This window comes from Rattus norvegicus, chromosome 15, assembly GCF_036323735.1.
Source record: "Rattus norvegicus strain BN/NHsdMcwi chromosome 15, GRCr8, whole genome shotgun sequence".
NCBI lineage: Eukaryota > Metazoa > Chordata > Mammalia > Rodentia > Muridae > Rattus > Rattus norvegicus.
Window position 1 is genome coordinate 13,617,606 of NC_086033.1, and position 21,638 is coordinate 13,639,243.

At 44.4% G+C, this 21,638-nt stretch overlaps 1 protein-coding gene across 5 annotated transcripts in view; it reads right to left on the minus strand.

Moving 5' to 3' along the window:
• The window catches only part of Atxn7 (ataxin 7), a 145,453-nt gene that overhangs the window by 69,747 nt on the left and 54,068 nt on the right, over positions 1-21,638 (minus strand). For all 5 annotated transcript variants that reach the window (XM_039093749.2, XM_039093747.2, XM_039093748.2 and 2 more), the window contains 2 exon segments: positions 21,171-21,464; positions 20,844-20,912 (listed from right to left, as the gene is read on the minus strand). In XM_039093749.2, coding sequence (XP_038949677.1) covers positions 20,844-20,912; positions 21,171-21,464 — 363 coding nt within the window.

Genomic DNA, 21,638 nt, shown 5'->3' on the forward strand with positions numbered 1-21,638 from the left:
GCTACCCACTGGACAGAATCACCTTTACATGCACATGCATCACAAACACTGAGACCTTCTTTCACTGCAGTCCGCAGTGGCTCATTTCAACTCCTAGAAGAGAATACCATTTCCTCTAGAAGGGAAACAAGGGCTACCAGAGCTACCAAATCTTGTTCGGATTTGCAGGGTCAGTTGCTGCCTTAGTTCGGGCTTTCTTGCTGTGAAGAGACACCACACACACTGAAACTCTTATAAAAATTTAATTAGGGCTGGAGGGGTTGTGTCAAATAAAACACCATCCATCAACCATGTAAAAGGCTTGAGCCCACCATAAGAAGAATGACAACCAGCAAATTGTTTAAACAGGAACAACAGACTGTTGGAGGGATATTTAGAAGACTGCTTTGGCTGCCACGGCCTGAAATTTGTCTGTTCCTTATTTCCTATTAATTTACAAATAGATTCAGTTCCAAAACCTCAGGTAAACTTAAACTTGCCTATTTGGAATGACGTATACCTATATGCTGCCACTATGACAAAAAGTGTGTGTGGGGGGGGGGGCTCAGGCTGGCCCACTTTTCCCCCTCAATCCCTCAATGCTAAAGATCACAGCTTTGTATCATCCAAGCTAACAGTGTAAAGAAAATGAGAGGAAACAATGCTGTGAAAGTATCAGTTAACCAAAACAAAATACAAACACACACACACACACACACACACACACACGAAATTTTTAAAATAATTTGAACATATGAACCTCAACAACAACAACAAAACCCCTGCTTTTTTTTACAAATAAAACAACAACGGAGGCTGATGGTTATCTTTTACATAGACTGCACTTTTATATGCTGGTGGGAAACCCTGATAGGTCCTGAAGGGCTTTGAAAATCTGACTAACGTATATTCTTTCTACATAGTATATTTATATTATTTACATAATATTTTTATGCTGTCCCATTATCTAAAGAGCATGCTGGAGAACCTCTGAATTTAAAGCAACCATTCTTCACCACATGAAAGCTTAAGGCTTTCCCCCTTTTACAAAGTCATAATTTATGCCTATCATCCAAGACTTTAAGAGACATTAACATACAGGAAACCTTAAAGGTGAACTCTTGAAGAATTAAGTCAGCAACTTAAATAGGAGATGGTAGATGAATAAAATCATCCATGCCAGAAGAAGTACTGTCAAAATGGTTGAAGAAATGGCAAAAGAGAATTAGGAATTTGAAGTCAGCAAGACTTCTGTCTCCTCCCCCCCACCCCCCAAAAATCTCCCAAAAGGGGTTGGGGGGGGGAGCAAATAAGGAAAAAAGGAGCACTGGGTCAGATCCTCAAGATGAGGGCCTTTCAGCTTGCTTTTCTGCAACCAACAAAGTCCATTACTGATCTATACAGTCCCAGGGGCTGTGACAACGCCAGCCAATGGAGTGGCGAGCACACTTCAAGCAAACTCGCAAACTCCATATGTAGCTAAGACATCTCGGTCTGTGTTAGGCTCCAATTTTGAGTAACCAAGTTTCATGTTTACAAGGTGTTTAAAAGCTAGTTAGAGCAGTAAGAGGCACTATTATTTCTGCAACGGCTCACTCTCCTCTCAGACCATGCGTTCGATCATTACCCAGAGTTAACAAACTCAATGCACAAGCTCTCACATTTGCGCACGAGTAGCTCTCTGCCAAGTAACCTAATCAGAGCCCAGCAATTTATCACAAACCATGAGATGGGAGGATGGGGGAGGGGGCTGTCAAGTATGCCCCGCCATCCTGGGAATGCTGCAGAGGGAGTCATACAAAAAGACTCTATTACAAGGTATTTTCACAAGGAATGCAAACTTCAGCGGTGACAACATACCAACCACGTGCAAGATACATTACTAACCCCTCCCTCATTACCTGCATATAAAATCCCTCCCTCATTACCTGCATATAAAACTGATAGCACCTAAAATTTCTTGAGGATTGGGAGAAAGTCTTTTGAGGGGTGAGGGACACAGGGTCTTATCTCTAGCTATCCTGAAACTCACTGTGGAGACCAGGCCGCCCTCAAACTCAGAGATACCCTGCCTGTCTCCCAAGTGCTAGGACTGAAGGTGGGCACCACTTTGCCTAGTCCTGTAAGGTAAAACTGTTTCTGGACCTGGACTGCTAAACTTTCTTGAAATTAGGTACAGAAGTCAGCCATGAGGGCTCAATCCTATAATGCCAGCAACTGGGAGGTATCTTCGTTAGGATTTCCATTTCTGTGAAAAGACACCATGACCAAGGCAACTCTTATAAACAAAAACACTTAACTGGGGCTGGCTTACAGGTCCAGAGGTTCAGTCCATTATCGTCAAGGTGGGAAGTAGAGCAGCTTCCAGGCAGGCCTGGCGCTGGAGGAGCTGAGAGCTCTACATCTTCATCCAAAGGCAGCTAAGACCACCCTGAGAATGACACATCTCCAACAAGGCCTCCCAATACTGGCACTCCCTGGGCCAAGCATATTCAAACCACTACATGAGGCTAAGGCAAGAGCACTCTCCATGTTCAAGGACAGTCTGGGTTACATATATGAAGTCAGGCCAACCTGGGCTACTGAACAAGACCCTGTCTGAAAACAAAACGAAGCAGGAAGGAGGCTCCAGACAAAGAAAGAATAAGGAAGGTAAAAATCAAATATCACCCTCTAAATGTCATCAGAATTATCTGAGAACACACTTCTTTTGTTTAAAAAAAAAATGAGTTTGGGGCTGGAGAGGTGGCTCAGCCGTTAAGAGCACTGACTACTCTTCTAGTGGACTTGAGTTCAACTCCCAGCAAACATATGGTGGCTCACAACCATCTACAATGAGATCTGGTCCTCTTCTGGTGTGTCTGAAGACAGCAACAGAGTGCTCACATACTTTAAATATATAAATAACTAACTTTTAAAAAAATAAGTTTTATTTAGTCATTACCTTCTCAAAGCCCTTAACTCAAACAGAGAAAATAATGCCAAATTTAAGGACATGTGGGCTCTCTCGAACGCCTTTCAAGTGCATGCAAGTGAATTCACTGACAGCGCCCATCATGAACTCACTGCATACAGAGCACAGCATGACGCTGTCGTGGATTCTACAACCGCAGCTGCCTTGGCCTGAAGTCAGCTCCACACCCTGTGCCAGTCATTACACATCGGCAACATCCCAGTAATGCAATATGGCCGAGCAAGGCTAGACTACAGCCGGTTAATACGTATGCATTTATTTTCATTTTTGCTGTTGCTTGCATTTCCCTTTTGAAAGACGCTACTTTTGGGATAAGCAAAATTAGGTAAAAAGAGAAACAAGAGTCAGCTCAATCAGACAACAAAAACTCACAATCCTACTCTCAAAACGAAGGCTCCTAACATAACAGCTACAGTGGCCTTTGCAGCTCTCCCGTCTTTATTTCCCCTCCCAGAGAAAGCCTGGACTAGATGGTGAATTTACCTGCTAATTCCATGATGTCTAAAGAAACTTACTTAACTGTTATATATACCTTAACAAACAAACTATTGGAGTTTACTTTCAATGAGTGAGCCATGGGTTCACCACCCATTATAGAAATGGTATTCACTGCAGATCTTAAATGAATCTTCTCATGGCATCATACTTCTCCCAACACAATCCGGCTACTGCTCAATTTAAAAGCCTGAGACAAGCTCAACTCCATACCATGACATGTCCATTGCTGCTGCTCCCACAGCTTAGCAGCTTCCTCAATCTCCAGCTGCTGTCTAAAGAGTGCCTGCCACATCTCCAAAAAGTTAATGCCAGTGAATTTGAGTCAGGCAGAGCAGAAAGCCTACTCTGCCTCCAAGAGACTGCGGTTCTCACAAGTCATCTAAAGGCAAGTGCCTGGTCTCAACTTGTGCTGTACCTGAGGCTGTCCAAAGGAAGTGGCTCACTCAGGGCCTCGCCTAAATGTGCACGTGATCCAGCGCTGACTGAAGCATCTTCCCACTTAAAATGGGTACATGAGGGGCCAGAGAGATGCCTTAGGGCATTACAGCACTTGCTGTCAGCTTGCTTAATGGAAGTATGTCGGTGTACCCCCGGGACATACAAGTTAGGAGGAGGAACAGGACTCCCACAGGATGCCCTCTAACCTCCATTTATAAGCCTTTATACACGCCCCCTCAGGTAAACACAACAAAACAAAATGTAGCAGAACATGTTTAAATCAGGATTTCTCATGTTTTCACAATTCTTAAAGGCCATCCATCAAAATTTTATATTTAAGAAGTGGCCTTTTACACTGTCAAGAGGAGGGGTGGTGGCAGACCCTTGTTTACTGTCCAGACTTACTCAGGACTTACATGAATTAAACCTTGTTTTACTTGTTTCTTTAGCATAACTGTCACTGTATAAGAAAAACACAATCATGAACAGATTATAAACTCACATAACTGATTATCTTCAGCGACAACCACCAGCCTTTTAGAAGATAACCACTAACACAGATCTTGTTGGAGAAGAGCTCGCTGCAGCTGGCAGTTGACAATGAAGAGCTTTACACACAGAGCAAGGGGAACAAAAGGGTGGCACAGATCCACAGGGACTCTGAGTCCACGTCTGCTCCAGCAGTTATCTGGAGATAATGCCCAAGAAACAGGAATAACGTGAAGGCAGAAAATAATCTGCTCAGAGACTGAAGAAAAAAGTAACTTACTCGGGGAAAGAAAACTCCAGTGATGAAAGAGAAAACCCGGGTAGGGTATATTACTGGTTATTTATAAAAACACCATTTATCCCTAAAGCAAAATGATTTCTTTCTTCACAGAATAAATACAAAGTGCTAGAGCACTGAGAACAGAGGCAAGCGATGGTCTCCCATACTACAATCCTGCAACAAGGGAAACATCATGTCCTCCAGGAAGGTCAGCATGGGCGGCAACACCCGTTCTTATCCCCAGATGGAGAGGTCCTGTTTTACAGTGACACTAGATAGCAATAAACACTTGGAAAAGGTGACAAGGGGAGGTGACACCTCACCTGAATGTGAGGCAGGAGGAGCACTAGCTAGTCAGAGAGGGAGACAACTAGGGAGAGTCTGGAGTAGGGAAGACCACGTGTGTGAGAGGAACCAGGACAATAATACTGTGCTTGACAGAGTCACAGGAAAGAGTGGTGATCATGTTACACAGCCTGGCGGGTTCAGACCATGGAGGACGCAGGAGCTAGGGAAAGAACTTATGCTCCAATGGCCTATAAGAGCCTCTGCTTCCCCAGCAGTCCCCTGGATCCTGTGGACCTGTCCTCTTCTACAGCTCTCTAGCCCACTCCAGCTCCAGCTGGTCTTCAATCACACATGGCCCTCACCCACCAGACTTCACTTGCTACTTGGAAATCCACACGGTTTACACCCTGACGACTATGTGCTTTCTCTTAAGTCTGCTGACTCTGTATCACACTGACTGGTATGCTGAACCTACTTTGACTTCTGAGATGAAGCCCACTTGACTATAATATACAATCTTAACATGTTCATGAATTTGATTTGAAAGTATTTTGTTGAGAATTTTTGTATGGATGTTCAAAGAAATTTGTTGGTAGTTTCTTTTTTGCTGTGTTCTTACGTGCTTTGATATCAGTATGCTTATTCTGAACTGATTTGGAAGGGCTCCTTGTATTTTGTGGGTGGGACACAGCAGCAACTCTGTGTGTTCTTGGGCTTTTCTTTGAGGGTAAATCTTTGAATACAGTACAACTTCATTATTTGACATAGGGTAAAAAAGAAAACATTATAAGTACTTTAAATAGCAGGGCCCATACTTTACCTTTCTCCTTCCAGATTCATCCTCTAACATACATGTTTTTGTTTTAATTATTGTCCATTTCTTTTATTAAAATAAAAGTTTCGTGAAGACTGACATTTTCCTGACAGCCATTAAGAGGTGCACAGTAAAAATATAAAGTAAGTGAAGGAATAAACACAAGAATCATTGTGTGAGTTTGAAAAAAAAACCCATTTGAAATTTATAAACACATGTTAACACTGAACTTCCTGAGCTTATCGATACCTAGAAACACAGGCGCTGCACATGCATTTATGAGGAGGGCTACATGTCCTCCTTAACCTGCCTTCTACCTCAGACTCCTCACTCAGTTCCACACTGGTCACAGTCACCTGCCAACGGCCCTCCCACCGCAGCACGGTCTCGCCCATCAGACCTCACGCCCATCAGACCCGGCTTCTGCCCTCCGGTACCTACTTCCTTGTAGCTCCAGAAACGCCTTAGTCCACCCCAGCTTGCTCTCCAGCACCTCCTCCAGGATTCCTTTGTTACCTGACTCTGCTCTCCTGCTCTAGTTCTCCAGGGTACTGGGATCCATGGTTTTCTGGGCCCACATTCTCCCTATCTGGGACTCCTTCTGAGTACACATGAAGTCTCAAAAGGATGCATAACTGCCTGTTTTGTTATCTCCCTGTCCAGATACTAAAGAAAAAAAGTAACAAATGTCTCCTCCTACCCACTCTCAATTCCGACTTCTCCTCCTTCACAAGTGACACCTAACCGTCCCCTATGTACACTGCCACCTGCAACCGAACGCACTGGCTTTCCCTCTCCTTATGGGGCAGGGTGGGATCCCGATTACGTCCAAACATCACCTTCTTGTGGCCTGCTCCTTGCCAACTCAAGGGTCCCCCTGTAGCTATCGAGTGTCCCCCCCTTCTGCACCTCTCCCACTGGCAGCAACCACATCAAACAGTGACTGAGTCAAACTAAAATGAAGACACTGTCCCTCTATTTCCCCGGGAACTGTACCCATGTCTCCTTCACCGTGGTCTCACTTCTCTATTCATTTTCAAAGCAGACTGTGACACACCCACATGTCCCTCTCCGCTTCTACTCTAGTTCTTAGAGCCTAACAACCAGGGATGTGCCTTGTCAACTCTGATGAAGGTCATTAGAAAGCCACCAAAGCCAGATAGCACTTCTCTCACGACTCTGTTCTACAGGATGCCACAGGCAACATGTTTTACATCACCACATTCCCTAGCATCTCCCTGGGGACTTCTCCCTCATCCTCCTTTGGTGTGAACTGACCAGAAGCTCAACCGTAACAATCCTAACTGATTCCCTACTGATACTTACTCAAACAAAGTTACCTTGTTCATATCGTTCTCATTTGATGATGCAGACTTGACCCAAGAGTTCTACTGTAGGAGGCTACATCAAAATTCCAAACAATCCCTCCAGGGCTGACGAACAGCTGCACATGGATGTCCAATAAATGCATCAAAAAATACAGATAGTCTACCAGATCTCCAATGCATGGGCTCCACCATTTCTGAGCTCATTAACCGTACCCTTCAACGCTTCAAGCCCCAAGTATCAGTCTCTGTCATCTACAACCAACTCTACTTACTCATGTAAATGCCAAGTCCCAATTATACCTGGAACCTCTCTGAATGTCCACTGTTATCACCAAACCTCAACCCACACACAACTTACTTGGTGATGCCATCAGTCATCCCACCCTGGACAATCCACACACCATCTAAAAGAGATTTCCACGCAGCACAGTCTAGATCAGTCCATTCTGCAAGTGGGTTCCCATTAAACTTATAATCCACCTCAATTCCTTATCTGAGCTTCTGTGATCTGATCCTCTCAGCCTCACTTCTCTCCCATCCTCTCTGTCAGACTCCTCATGGATAACCACTCAGAGACATCCTCCTCCTCCTCCTGGATAACACTTCTTTCTCAACACTATCTCCAGCTCAAATAATAAATCCCCTTGATCAAGGGAAAGTCTCCCTTGATCATATTAACTCAAATCCATTTATTAGCCTTCTTAATTGATTGTGCAGCACTCAGTCCATGAAAATGTGTATTAATTGTGTTTAACATTGCTACAGAGCACGGACTCTTTACTCAATCTCCTACGCCTATCAGAACACTCAGCCCTTATATAGTGGGTGACTCTATAAAAAGACCTGATTAGTTTAGCTTCCCTGGGAATTACGACTATGCTTTCACAATGGGTCTGTTAAGTCTATCTTCTGCTTCTAGCACACAAAAGACTCAAATAATTTGCTTCTCAAACGTTTTGGGGATAAAAGCTAAAGGCACGAAATAAGGCAAAACAGTCAGAACATTCTCAAGGCAGTGTGTAAAGCACTCACAGCATCCCGGAAGGGAGATTTGCATTGTTAGGAAGTCTAATACCAAACCAGCATCCTGCCTACCAATAAGGACCCAAAGTAGACACGGTCATCCTCCACCAACTGTAAAGAGCACTAAGTCCAAATCCTGTAACCAACCAATTTAAAATTGACCCAGACTTAAAAGACAAAAACAAACAAACAAACAAACAAGACAAAACAAAACAAAAAAGTCACATGATCATCTCAAAGGATTCAGAAAAAGTCTCTGACGTGCCTTCATGAGAGATGTAGGAGAGTGTAGGGTTAGAGCTATAGCTCACCATTGTAAGGGCTGTGCAAGAAAAACCCAGAGCCAGGAACATCCTAGCCAGGAAGAGTGAGACAATGCCGCTGAAGTCAGGAAGGAGACAAGGGTGCCCACTACCAGTTCTTCTCATGACCGCATGTCCATCCACGTCAAGTACTAGTGGCAACAGTGAGAAGGAAGCGGGAAGCGTGCAAATAGGCTAGTCACAAAGGACATGGTACCATACTAGAGATCCCAAAGTCCTACCGGTAGAAACAAATTTAACAATGCTGCAGGATATGGAATCAGCTTGCACATATCAATGGCTTTTCTATTCACCACCAACAAACACATAAGAGGAGGAGATCATGGACATACTTCCATTCATAGTAGTCTCAAAGAAAATAAAATATCTAGGAATAAACATAACCAAGGATATGAAGGGCCCTCTACAATAAAAACTTTAAACTTCTGAAGAAAGAAAGAGAAAATAAAAAGACACTAAAAAAGAAAGATATCCTATGCCCATGGATGGACAGAATTAACATTGTAAAAAATGACTATTCTACTAAAACCTATTTATAGATTAAAAGAATCATAATCAGAATTCTGATGTCACTTTTCACAGAAATAGAAAAAAAAACTATCCCAAAACTCAATCCCAAGCAAAAAGAACAGTGTTGGAAGGTCTACAATTTCATAATTTAACATGCATTACAGATTTTACATATATATATAATTTTATATATATATGTATATATACATATATACACATATATATATGGATAGATATAGATATATAGAGACAGACAGACAGACAGACTGACTGTAAGCAAGCAAGCAAGCACTGACACAAAAACAGACTTGTAGACCAACAGAACAAAATTAAAGATCAAATAAGCATACATGTAATTTCAGCCACTTAATATTTGATAAAGACGCCAAAAAAACATACGCTACAGTAAAGAGATCATCTTTAACAAATGGTGTTGAGAAAACTAGATGCCCACATGCAAAAGAAATTATACCTTTATCTACCATCTTGCATAAACACTAACTCCAAATGGATCAAAGACTTAAACTTGAAGCACTGAAATTGCTAGAAGAAAACATAGGGAGTGCCTTACATAATACAGGTGTAGGAAAGGACTTCCTGAATAGGACTCCGTTTGCCCAAGAATTAAAGGCCAACAACTGACAAGTGGGTCCTCATAAAACTAGAAGGCTTTGCTTCCTCACAATTAATTTCAAACAATCAATTGTATGAAGAGGAAGCCCGTAGAATAAGAAAGAATTTTGCCACCTGTAAATCTGTGTACCAGAATATACAATGAACTCAAAAAAGCAAAGAGTAAAAGGTGCAGGGGTGTGTTAGAAACATGAATAGAGAGTTCTCAAAAGGAAAGAAAAAAGTGGCTAAGAACTGTCTCAAAAATTTTTCATCATCCTTCATTAACTGTTGCTGGGGTTTCTAACTGGTGCAGCCACTAAGGAAATCAGTGTGGAGAATTCTCAAAGGGCTAAATAAATCTCCCATATGAGCTGGACTTAGCACTTACTCAGCTTATGCATAAAGAATTCAACATCCTATTCCACATTTGCTCAGCCATGCCCATTGCTGCTCTATTTACAACAGCCAGGAAACAGAAACAACCAGAAGTCATGCAAGCAACGACTAGATAGTGAAAAAAATATGGTTTACTGTGGAATACTACTCAGCTATAAAGAAAATCAAATCATGAACTTTGCAGGTAAATATGCAGAACTAGAAAAGATATCACATTGAGTAAGGGAACTCAGACCCAGAAATGCAAATGCCACATGCTCTCTCTCATCAGGGGCCCCAAACCTTCAAACGTGAGCACATAGCCTACAGTCATTTGCAGAAACCAGGGCGACTGCCACAAGACCAGTGCAATAAAGAGGGAAATACCGAGACACAAGTAGTCTGATCAGGTACATGAGAAAAGAGACAGTCTTTAGGAAGGCAGAAGGAGATAATTCAGAAGAAGGTGGAAAGGGAAAAAGGGTTAGCAGGGTGTAAGTGACCTGATAAGGGAAACAGAGAGGCTCTTCAAGGACACGGGAGGGAGCAAAACACTCAAAGAGGATAAAATAACAATTAAGGGTATCTAAAAAAAAAAAAACTATAAGTAATCACATGATTAACTTCTTACCTAAAAAATTGTATAAACATATGTAATTGTGTGTATAAATATTTTTCTCATCTAAGCTGACAATGGTCCTTCTAAGAACCAAAGGCCATCTAACAAAAGCCCCACTACCAGACCTGAGAAACTTTCTTCTGTACTGTTGGCCAGCACAGCCCAAAAGTCTCCAAAAACATTCAGCCTCTTCCTACTGCCTCCAGAGGTGAAAGGGAGGTCTCTCTCCTGAAGGTACCATGCACTTCAGGAAAAGACACTTCTGACCTGGACCTGAACTGAAAGCCTCCTCCCTGAGGACTCAGCTTTCACAGTGCCAGTATGTGTCATGACAGTTCCCAAAGGAGAGAGGCAACTAACAGCCCTACTCAGCTATGACGTCTATGAACCGTATCAGTGGCCAGCGTGACACGTAACAGTACTGGTAAGGCAGGGCCACACACACGCCTTGGCAGTAACCAACAACTCTGACTGAACTTACAACACGCACAAGATGGAAATGGAGACTGGGACTGAAAAGCTGGCTAACGACTCAGTGAGAGTCAAGCCATGACTACTGTAAGAGAATCTGCAATGACAATTAAATCAGCATAATCTTTACAGCAATCTAAACATCTGTCCCTTTACCCTAAGATCAGTATATCACCCTAACTTCTCTTTGCAACAGACCGCTGTAAGAAAACCACTGCCAATCAAAGTGCAGTTGTGGAGGCCCGAAGGATATAATCCACAAAACAATCCTGTGTCTGAGGTTCCGTCCTGTGGGATGGCAGGGAGTTGGGAGTTGAGAGAATTGTAAGAACCAGAAGACAACAGTAATGTCAGAAGGTACAGCCATAAAGTCTCATCAGAATGACCACCTAAACCTGAGCTGAACGAGGGTGAGACCACTAGAAGTGCCAGCAGACGCAGAAAAGCCCATGAGGCACCCTCAACTTCATACAAAGACCTACAGGTCACTGAAGAATGCTGGGGGAGGGCAGAGAACAGCAAGTAATTATCAAATCCCAAACAGTTATGAAAACATACATACACATAAACACATGGGCTGAGCAGGTCACATACATATATACACATATACACACACATATACACAATCATGCATATGCACATATACATGTATAACATGTATAAGTCTGAGAGGCAGGGAAGAAAGGGAAAGGAGAAATGTAATGAAGACAGACCTCTACAATGATCTGTCACTCTCTATAAATATAGTGATATTTTTCCAACATAATAATACTTCCTATACAGTTCCAAAACAAACAAGGTTAACGAGTGGAGAGCTACTAGAAATAAAATGAAAATTTCCAAGAATTGAAAAGGTAATTTTCTAAACTCCCTACTAGGCAGGAAAAGCCCAGACTCTGCATATACAAAACCATGGCTTTCTTATTTACGCCTCTCAGCCACTCTCCAATGCAGTGCCAATGACTTATCCTGTTGCCTATAATTATTATTTTTCTGCCTGCCCAGAAAAGGGGGTCTGAAAAGCATTCCAGGAAGGAGTCTAAATATGTACAAACTAGAAGCATCCAAGAAAAAAAGAAAGAGTCAACACTCACACCAGGTTTCCTTCTGCATGTCAAGAGTGAAGAGAGACTGAAAAAGGAGGAAGAAATACCACCTTCTCTACTACTCATTTTTATTTCCCTACCATCGAAGGAAGCATAAGACTCACACTAATTTGCTGCACTCTGGTCAGCATCCTAAGACTGCTGGTTTCCTCATACTGCCTTCATTTTGTCTGTTAAAGCTGGCGATTCACTTCCTGTTGCTTCCTGAGAGCTCTTCAGAAGATACCACTTATTGTAGGCAGTATTTCCACTCCGGCCTGCGGCATCACTAACACCCAAGCAGGCGTTACCGGCATCTGTTTAAGCAGTCAGTGGAGACTTGGTGAAGGAAGCTTTGCGACTTTCTTCAAATCATTCCTCTGCTACAGCTGCGATTTCGACTCAGATTTACCTCTGGAACGGGAGTTCCCAGCACTGCCTCTGTTTAAAGGTGATTTTTTCAAGGGCATCATTTGTATTTGTCTTTTCTATGCAGTACCTACTAACCGCACACATTCCCTGAATAGACTTTTGGAGACAAAGATTCAGCACTGAGGCTGTCAAATATTACAGACACTGATCTTGAGAAGTCCTCATGGAAATGAGCAAGATAAAGACAAGGCGGTCATGAGTGTTCCCTAAAGCTGAACCCTTTCAGAGTCAGGGGGTTACTCTGTAGCCTGAAGTGCTCAGACTTCACGATAGTTTGAGACCAAACACGAATGATGCCAAATTCTACGGATGGGTTCCCATATTACACTAAGGTTTTTAGTCTAGCTGGTAATGAACTGCTACAATTCCCTTGCCACACACAGCAGAGAAAGCACAAAGAGAAATAAATCAGACTGCTGAACTCAGCTACACACGATCAGTGCCTGGACCGCTCGTCTCTTCCCTGTGCTCACTTACACCAACACCTGCTGCACACGATGAATAAACATGTAGCCTTTCTCTCAAAAGTAGAGTAACTCCAACTGTTAAAGTCTACCAATAGCTTCGTTTTCTCCTTAGAACTTCAATCAGAATATCCTTTAATAGTCAGAGGGACACATTCATTAGAACTCCTGCCATAAAGTTTGAATATCAATGTGATTGAAAGCAATCTGGCACTGAGCAGACGTTAGACAGTGAAATTTCACTTCTCCAACTTCCTTTAGAAGATTTTTTTAATGGTACAAATCCCAGATGATTTAAATTTATTATCTGCTGCAACCTTAGCATTAACTCAATCTTTCTTTTAAAAGGTGATCCTTCCAAGTGCACAGTTCATACTCCTCAAAAGCTCACCAAGGAAACAGCTTTAGTGGCTCAAAGAAACTCTTTGGCTCTTTGCTTTGAGTTTTTGTTGGTTTTAAAATTTAAAAAACAAAGGTTAGGTTGACTTGGTCATGCTCATAAATAGGCACACACCTGAAATGGGCTCGGCACAGCATGGAGGGCAGGCAGATCCAAGGTTGAAGGTTACATGCTTTGAGACCTTGGTGAATTACCTCACAGTTCTGAAACTTTTGTCCTTTGGAAATGGAGAAAATGGTGGTGGAAGAAGTATTACAGTGACAAATATACCGTAAACGTACTCGCCGAGCTTGCCCTATGCTCACATGTGTGGGAGCATTGTGAGAGTTGGACATCAGGGAGGGTGTATGAAAGGAAGTGTCTCGGGAGTCTAACACTGCAAATTACAAAGATGTTATGTCTGAAAATGTCATAATGATGTCCACTGAGTAGTACACCAACTTAAGAAATGTAACAGGAAGAACAAATAAAATAATAAGCTATGGAGGTCACATCCCACAGTGACCAGCACACTGCTCTTTCTTTCCTCCTGACAGAGTTTACAAGAACCTGTCAGAGTAAGTGGAGGGCATGCATGGTTTCCGCAAACTGAGTCACTCAAAGAAGGCTTGGGGATCAGCATGGATTACGCTAGGCGTTATGCATTTTAGCAAGCACAAAAGCATAAGACATTGGGATCTACAAATGCAGTCCACCTTTTTAAAACCAAAACACACTTTTGCTTTTGAATAAAGCCTTGTTATTCATTCCCAAGACAAAACTTGGGCTTCTCTAAGTCACCTAAAGGACAGAAAGGCTATGAAGAGTTTCAGTGAGGAAAAAAAAAAACCTCACAAAACTTCTGTCCTCCTGCTCCTGGATCTCAGGGGCTACTGTAGCAGCAGAACAGCCTAAGCATCCTGTCGTGTCCCGGTGTTCCTGAGAGCCGACAATTGACGTTCTGTTGCTCCGTATGAGTCAACCTGGGAAAGCAATGACATACGGCAAAGTGGACACGACTGTGGAACTGGGCATGTGCTGAATGGTGTCCTTAGCTCACTGTGTGTTGTTTTTATTGTGTGTTAGTCAGAAGAAGGCAATCTGAAAACATAAAAGTAAACAAATAATTTTAATGTAAACAGGACAAGGTTGGGTGTGGCGGCAGGCACTGTTAATCCCCGAACTCAGACGCACAGGCAGTTGGACTTGCTGCTGACGCACATATCCTGACAGTCAAGGCATATGATGAGACCCTGCTTACATTTTTTTAATAAAAAACTAGATTTGACAAGAAAGCTTAAGCAAAGTCTTTTCCCTCTCCATATATTTTCTTCTGGTCCAAATTCCTCCAACAGTAAATAATGTCTTGGCTCAGGAATACTGACTTCTACCCTTAACACAAAGTCTGACCAGTCATGGTCAGTGGAAGGGTTCACGTTCATCAACCATTGGACTTATGAAGACAAGGTTAGCTGACTTCTCCCATGATGGACCAGACAGTAAGTAACTGAGATCGTAGGTTGTGCCATCTTTGCTGTACCCACCACTTAACGCTTGCTGTGTGGAGAGCGCAGCCAGAGATCTAGAACTATATGAGTGCCTGTGGCCACGTACCAACACAATTTCTTTAGGGAAAATGATACATGAATTTCACATAAACTTCATGTCATGATTATCACCTTTGAGCTTTCTTTCAATTGGTTGGCAACATAAAAAGCCATGGACTGTAGTTTGACTAGAATGTCTATGATTAGAGGTAGGAGGAAAACCTGGTGGATGGGTACCTGTCTGGCTTTCTTTAGGTTCCTTCTCCCACAGGCGAGTGCATACCCTACAGCTCCCACAGGCGAGTGCATACCCTACAGCTCCCACAGGTGAGTGCATACCCTACAGCTCCCATAGATGACACCATAGCCATGTAGCTGCTCTTGGCTGCTGCACTGATGCTCACCTGCAGAGGGTGCCTCAAGTGAGGCTCTGGACAGTAAGATCACCTCAGCTCTCCTCAGTGACTCACACACTTGCCCAAGACGACTCAAAGGCAAAGAACACAGACTTCAATGCTACCTGAGCAGATCTGGTTTAATCTTCACTTGGCATGTAGACTGTAAGGACTGCCACCTGCACAGACCCTATACACACGGGGGAGATCGGAGGAATGACAACCCCATGCCTCAGAACAAAGGCACAATGCAAAGGCTTCACTTTCCATAACACAAGGAGAAGCCTGAGCATCAGACAAGAATGAAATACTATGAGGCCTGTGACTGCTACAAAATAACGCACTGTGGGGCAGAGACAAAACAGGACTGAGCCATGGCCCAGTTACTAGAGTCCCATGATGGCTAAAGGAGGCTCACCAAAATATTTTCTTTGTTTTTCTGTGTTTCAAACGATACATAAGAAAACCTTAGTGGTGGGGACCAGATATGAGACTCTGTACAGAAAAGTGAGCTATTTCGGGGAAGGTCTTATGTGTATAATGTGGTGTCTGTAACAGTACTGTAAATAAACACCTATCCATTTTCAGTTCACTAACCGCAAACCATTTTCCCTACTAGAAAAGAAGAAGGTTGTGTGCTGGACAGTTTTACCAACTTGACATGAGCTAAAATCATCTAAGAGGAGGGACCTCATTTAAGGAAACGCCTCCCCAAGATCTGGCTATCAGCAAGCCTATGGGGCACTTTCTTAGTGATCAATTGGGGACTGTCCAGTCTATAGAGGGTAGTGACATCCTTGGGCTGGTGGTACTGAGTTCTATAAAAATGCAGGCTGAGCAAGTCATGAGGAGCAAACATGGCGTCTATATCAGTCGCACCTTCTTGCTCCTGTCCCAGTTGAGCTCCTGTCCTGGCTTCCTCTGAGGATGAAGTGTGATGCAGAAGTGTAGCCCAGGCCTCTCCTCCTCCAGCTGCTTTGGTCATGGTGCTCCAGCACAGCAAGAGTAACCTAACAGTAGCCTTGACTAAGACGGTGCACTGCTGAGATAGCTGGAGAGAGACCAAGCCCCTCGCCGGCTGATCTTCAAAACATAAAACACCCAGCTGGCCACGGCACCAGCTAACCTCTTTCCACCGAGCTCGCCGGCATTCCTGTTACTTAGATAAAGGCATCACCCATCAAAGCAAGGGTCACCATTTTGGGTTGCTAGAGTGCTACTGGGCACCAAAATCTGAGCAAAGCAAACACTGACAGCCTCAGGCCTCTCCCAGAGACAAACGGTCCAGCCATGCCCCATAGCATGCACTCCATAGCAGTGCCCTCCAATCTTCCCAGAAGTCCCAGCCATTCTAATGTTTTAGCAAATGTTCACTGAGCCCAACAGTGCACAGAAGTTGAACGCGCCTTCGTCGACCATGTCTCTGGCCCAGGAATGCACATAATAAAGAGCTATCCCATAATGCATACTCTTGGAGCGGTCCAGTGGATTCCGTGACGCTGCAGCTTATATTCCAAAGCAAATGACGAGCGCAACACCACTGTTGCTGATCCCCGCCATGACACAGGACTATTTAACATGACACAGGCCCAGGAGTCTCCCTATGGGCCTAGACATTAATATCAAATTCCTAATTCACACCCATTAACTCCGTTTAAACATAAACTTTGGTCAATTTCACAAATAAAGAATTTGAAAATTTTTAAGTAGAATTTTAATTTAAAACTTTTAAGAGGGGCTTGGGGATTTAGCTCAGTGGTAGAGCGCTTGCCTACAAGGCCCTGGGTTTGGTCCCCAGCTCCGAAAAAAAAGAAAAGAAAAAAAAATACTTTTAAGAGAAACATAACTTATCTTTGGAGTTTGATTATTAAAAACTCAAACTATATTATCAACGTTAGCTCAACAGAATCCACAATACCATCGACTGATACTGAAAGTTATAAAGGTGAGCAGTGTGAAATCGGGATGCAGATGAGCAATGGGCTAATCTCTGAAGGGTGACCGACTGGCCACCCTGATGAGAGACAGAGACAATACACTGCCTAACCCAGGAGCAATGCTATCTCCACCCACCTTTACTGTTCCACACTCCTTCCGAAGCACTGATTTTGGGATATGAAGGAACTGGCTAAAGCAAGTTACAGAGAAAAGAGAAAACCACAAGAGCGTCTAACTTTGCAGTTTTAAGCTTTGCCACTGAGAATCCAGGGAAAGCGGTTTCGGCCACCTGCCCTAGGGAGTAGGCTATACGTTATTTTCATACTTCCAGAACTCTGATCCCTAGAAGTCCACTCAAGGGTCCTAAGCTGAGAAGATGACAAAAAGCAATTTGCAAAGTCAGTTCTAATATTGCCAGGAGCTGGAAGGGTCAAAGAAGTCACCGTGCAACAAGTCACTTCACTCTAAGTTATCTCCAACCTCAACAGCAACCTTGGGGAATAGTACTATCATCTCCCATTTGATCTCAGAGAGATCAAAAACGAATTTCATACCCCATGTTTACTAATTCTCTGGCTAATAAATCACAAGTTGAAAAAATTAAAGATTCGGGGTCTTTATATTCCTAAAGATCTTCATAATGGAGAATTCCTCACTTTTAGTATTTCATTGATATGATCAAATTATATACCTATTTCTTCTCAATTTAACTTCATTGACGAGAGAAATACATATAGATTTAATTCCAAAACGTCGCTGGCTGGTGGAAGACAGTCTTAACTGAAGACAATGGTGAGTGAGTCCTACCAGTGTTAAGAGAACATACAGATCTGACTCATTGTTTCTCTTTTCAGGGTGGTATGTGGGTGTGTTTGAAACATACATGTATGTATCTTTTCAGGGTGGTATGTGGGTGTGTTTGAAGCATACATGTATGTATCTTTTCAGGGTGGTATGTGGGTGTGTTTGAAGCATACATGTATGTATCTTTTCAGGGTGGTATGTGGGTGTGTTTGAAGCATACATGTATGTAGAAGACAGAAGTCAACCTCAGATACTACATCAGTTCCCCTGGAGCCAGCCACCTTGCTGTTTGAGACATGGTCTCTCACTAATCTGGAGCACATCAAGAAGATGAGCTTGCTGGGGATTTAGCTCAGTGGTAGAGCGCTTACCTAGGAAGCGCAAGGCCCTGGGTTCGGTCCCCAGCTCCGGGAAGAAAAAAAAAAAAAAAAAGAAGATGAGCTTGGCTGGCTTGCTCGGTGTCTCTGTCTATCTGTCTGTCCGTCCCTCCCTCCCTCCAGCAGTGGGATTAAGAGCATGTGACCCTCTTGTACAGCCAAGGTGGCCTCGGTCTTTGAAGCTTGGACTTTTCAGTAACAAATGAAGAACTGACTGACCTAGAACTTCATAAGCTCCAAACAGCCTGACAGCCGCAACAACTTTTAAATGGGGAGAGCAGCTTTAAGAAGATGTAAGCAGCAGGGTGGTTCGGCTGACTGGAGAGATGGCTCAGCCATCTGACTGCTCTTCCAGAGGACCAGGGTTCAAATCCCAACACCCATGTGGCAGCTCACGACTCTCACACAGACATGCATGCAGACAAAACACCAGTGCACAAAAAATAAAGGTAAATAAAAGAAAAATAAAAAAAATTTAAAGATGTAAGCCAGGTAGAGTAGGACACACTTTTAACTCCAAGAGTCTGGAACTCTGGAGGCATAGGCAGGGAGGGCTCTAATAAGTTCCAGGCTAGCTGGAGATCTATACAGTGAGTTACAGAACAGTCAGAGTTACACAGGGGGACCCTGCCAAAAACAACAACAACAACAACAATCACCCAAACCAACCTCTAACAAACTTTTATAGACTGATAATACAAGTAGGCTCATGACTCCCTTGGCCTTAGGTACGAGACCTTAGATCTTTGTGGAAAATCTGCTAAGGACCCCGTTCCCATTAGAAAACATCAAACAGAACAGAAATGGGTTCGGCCGCTAAATGTTCTTGAGTCTCCGAGATCAGGGCATTTGGGGAAACACGTTCGTCTTCTACATAGGAATTACCAACAATCGGCAGCCTGTGTTCAGAGAGTTCGGAGCCATTTAAGGGACTCTGCCCACAGCAAGAATAAGAACTAGGAGCGAGATCAGGACCTCTACAGCTCCACTCTAACACTTCCTACCAGAGTTGCCACTGCAGGACCTCTACAGCTCCACTCTAACACTTCCTACCAGAGTTGCCACTGAGTGATCTTAATTTTTCAAGCCCAGGCGGACTGCCAAGTCACCACTAAAACCGGACTAACAACTGATTTTTCCTATTGCAACATCACCAAGTCCTGTGCTTACCCTCTTTCTTCTCCCTCAAAGAGCAATCCTCACCAAGAATCAACTCATTTGCCCTACGATCTGTTCCAACCAGATGCACTCACAGGGCTGCCGTCAGTATTATTACTCTTCTGGGCAACACCAACAGACCTGGGACCAGCTGAAAAAGCCCAATCAGGGAGAAGGAAGAAAAGGTGAGCGCTAAAGAGAGCTAAAGCCTGCAGCCGTGACTGTGAGGCCAGCACAAGTATTGAGCCCGTCGTGGATTTGGAAACCCAGCTGCCAAAGTTCTGCTTCTTGAGCCCTGAACAAAAACTCTGCCAAAACAAACGGCTACAGGTGAGAAGTTAAGTTGCATGGGCATATGTAAACTCAGTACTCTGAATCCCAAACTTGACTCAAGGCCACGCACGACCTTTCTCACCACAGACTGCCCAGGTCAAAAGTCATAGAAAAGGCTACTGCCAAAGACAACTCTAAGTTTCCAGATCTCTAACTGACTTTCATTGATAGCATACCTTTAGCTCAACTAATCAGTAGACTTTGATTGACTATAGTTAGTAAAGTTCTAGATTCGTATCCCCTTATCTGGCAAAGCCAACAATCACACAAATCCTGGGTGTACTCCTTGCTTATGACAATCTTTTGGTAGCATCCTAAACATTTGCTTTAAATCCCATACAAACGAGTAGAGAGAGGTTAAAATACTTTTAGTCCTAAATTTCAAATTCTCGTCATGGTGGTGCATGCCTTTAATCCCAGCACTCAAGAGGCAGAGGCTGGCAGATGCCTCAGTTCGAAACCAGCCTGGTCTACAAAGCACGTTCCAGGTCAGTCAAGGCTCCACAGAAAAACCCTACTTCAAAAGGCCAAAATAATAAAATAGTAATAATTCAAAATTCACCCTCTTTGCCTTAAGAAAACCCGGCTGGTCAAGGCTCCTGCACACAGCACCCTCAAAAAGGCAGGACTTTGTAATCCTTTCAACTCTTTCCTTCCCTGGTGCTTTTCCCTGCCGGTTTCCTAAGCCCATCACTTTGAATTGCTGATCTGGCTTCCAGAAAGGATCCAGGTCCCTGTCCATTAGAAAGAGCCGCTAGAAATCAGATTTTCCCCCCAAATGTTCTGTCCACCCCCTTCCCTCCTTTTCAGCAGCATCCTCAAAGCGGCAAGCAGAGAAGGTGGGCTGAAGCAACAAGAAAACTTCCCCAAGGTTGGGTACAAATTCCACCAGGGGGGCTGAACTCACCTTCCCGACAGAGCCCCATGACTTCGCGGTTTTTCCCAAACTCCTTGAAACTTTCATCCAATTCGGTCCCTAGGAGATATACACACACAGGAGGAGGGGAGAGGCAGGTCAGTGGCCAGGAGTGTGACGCACGCTCACGCACGCACAGGGTAGGTGTGGGCACCTCCGCGAGCGTTCCATAACCCAGCAAAAGATAGCATCTCTGACCCCCGAGGGGGCGGGTCACAGGACACGGCGCGGGGGGAGGGGAGCGGGGCCGGAGAAGGGGGTTGGCGGGGGGCGTGGGGAACCTGGAGGCGTGGGGAACCGGGAGGCGTGGACACTTACCATCCTTCCCAGGAAGTTTGGAAGCTTCCACCCACAGATTCCACGACTGTCCCAGCATCGCTTCGGGACTGGGCAGGGGCCTGCGCTCCCCCACCGTCGCCATGGCGGCGGCCGAGGTAGTGGCGGCCCCGGTGCCGCCGTCCTCCGGCCGTGGGCGCCGCGGCGGCGGGTGCTGCCGCTGGAGCTGCAGAGGCTGTGGCTGCTGCTGCTGCCGGGCGGCCGCTGCTCCGCCCGCCGCGCGGCGCGGCTCCCCCCTGACGTCATCCGCGGCCCGCTCCGACATTCTTTCCGCTCCTACAATGTAACAAAAAGGGGGAAAAGAGTGGCGCGGGGGCCGCTTTTAAGGAGGCTCCGCGGAGTTCCGGCGGCGTGCGCGGCCCGTAGGCCGGCGGTGCTGACAGCCCCCAGCCCCCGCCGCCGCCCCCGCTCGGGCGCAAAGTCCGCGGCGCGGCTGGCTTTCGCTTTCGC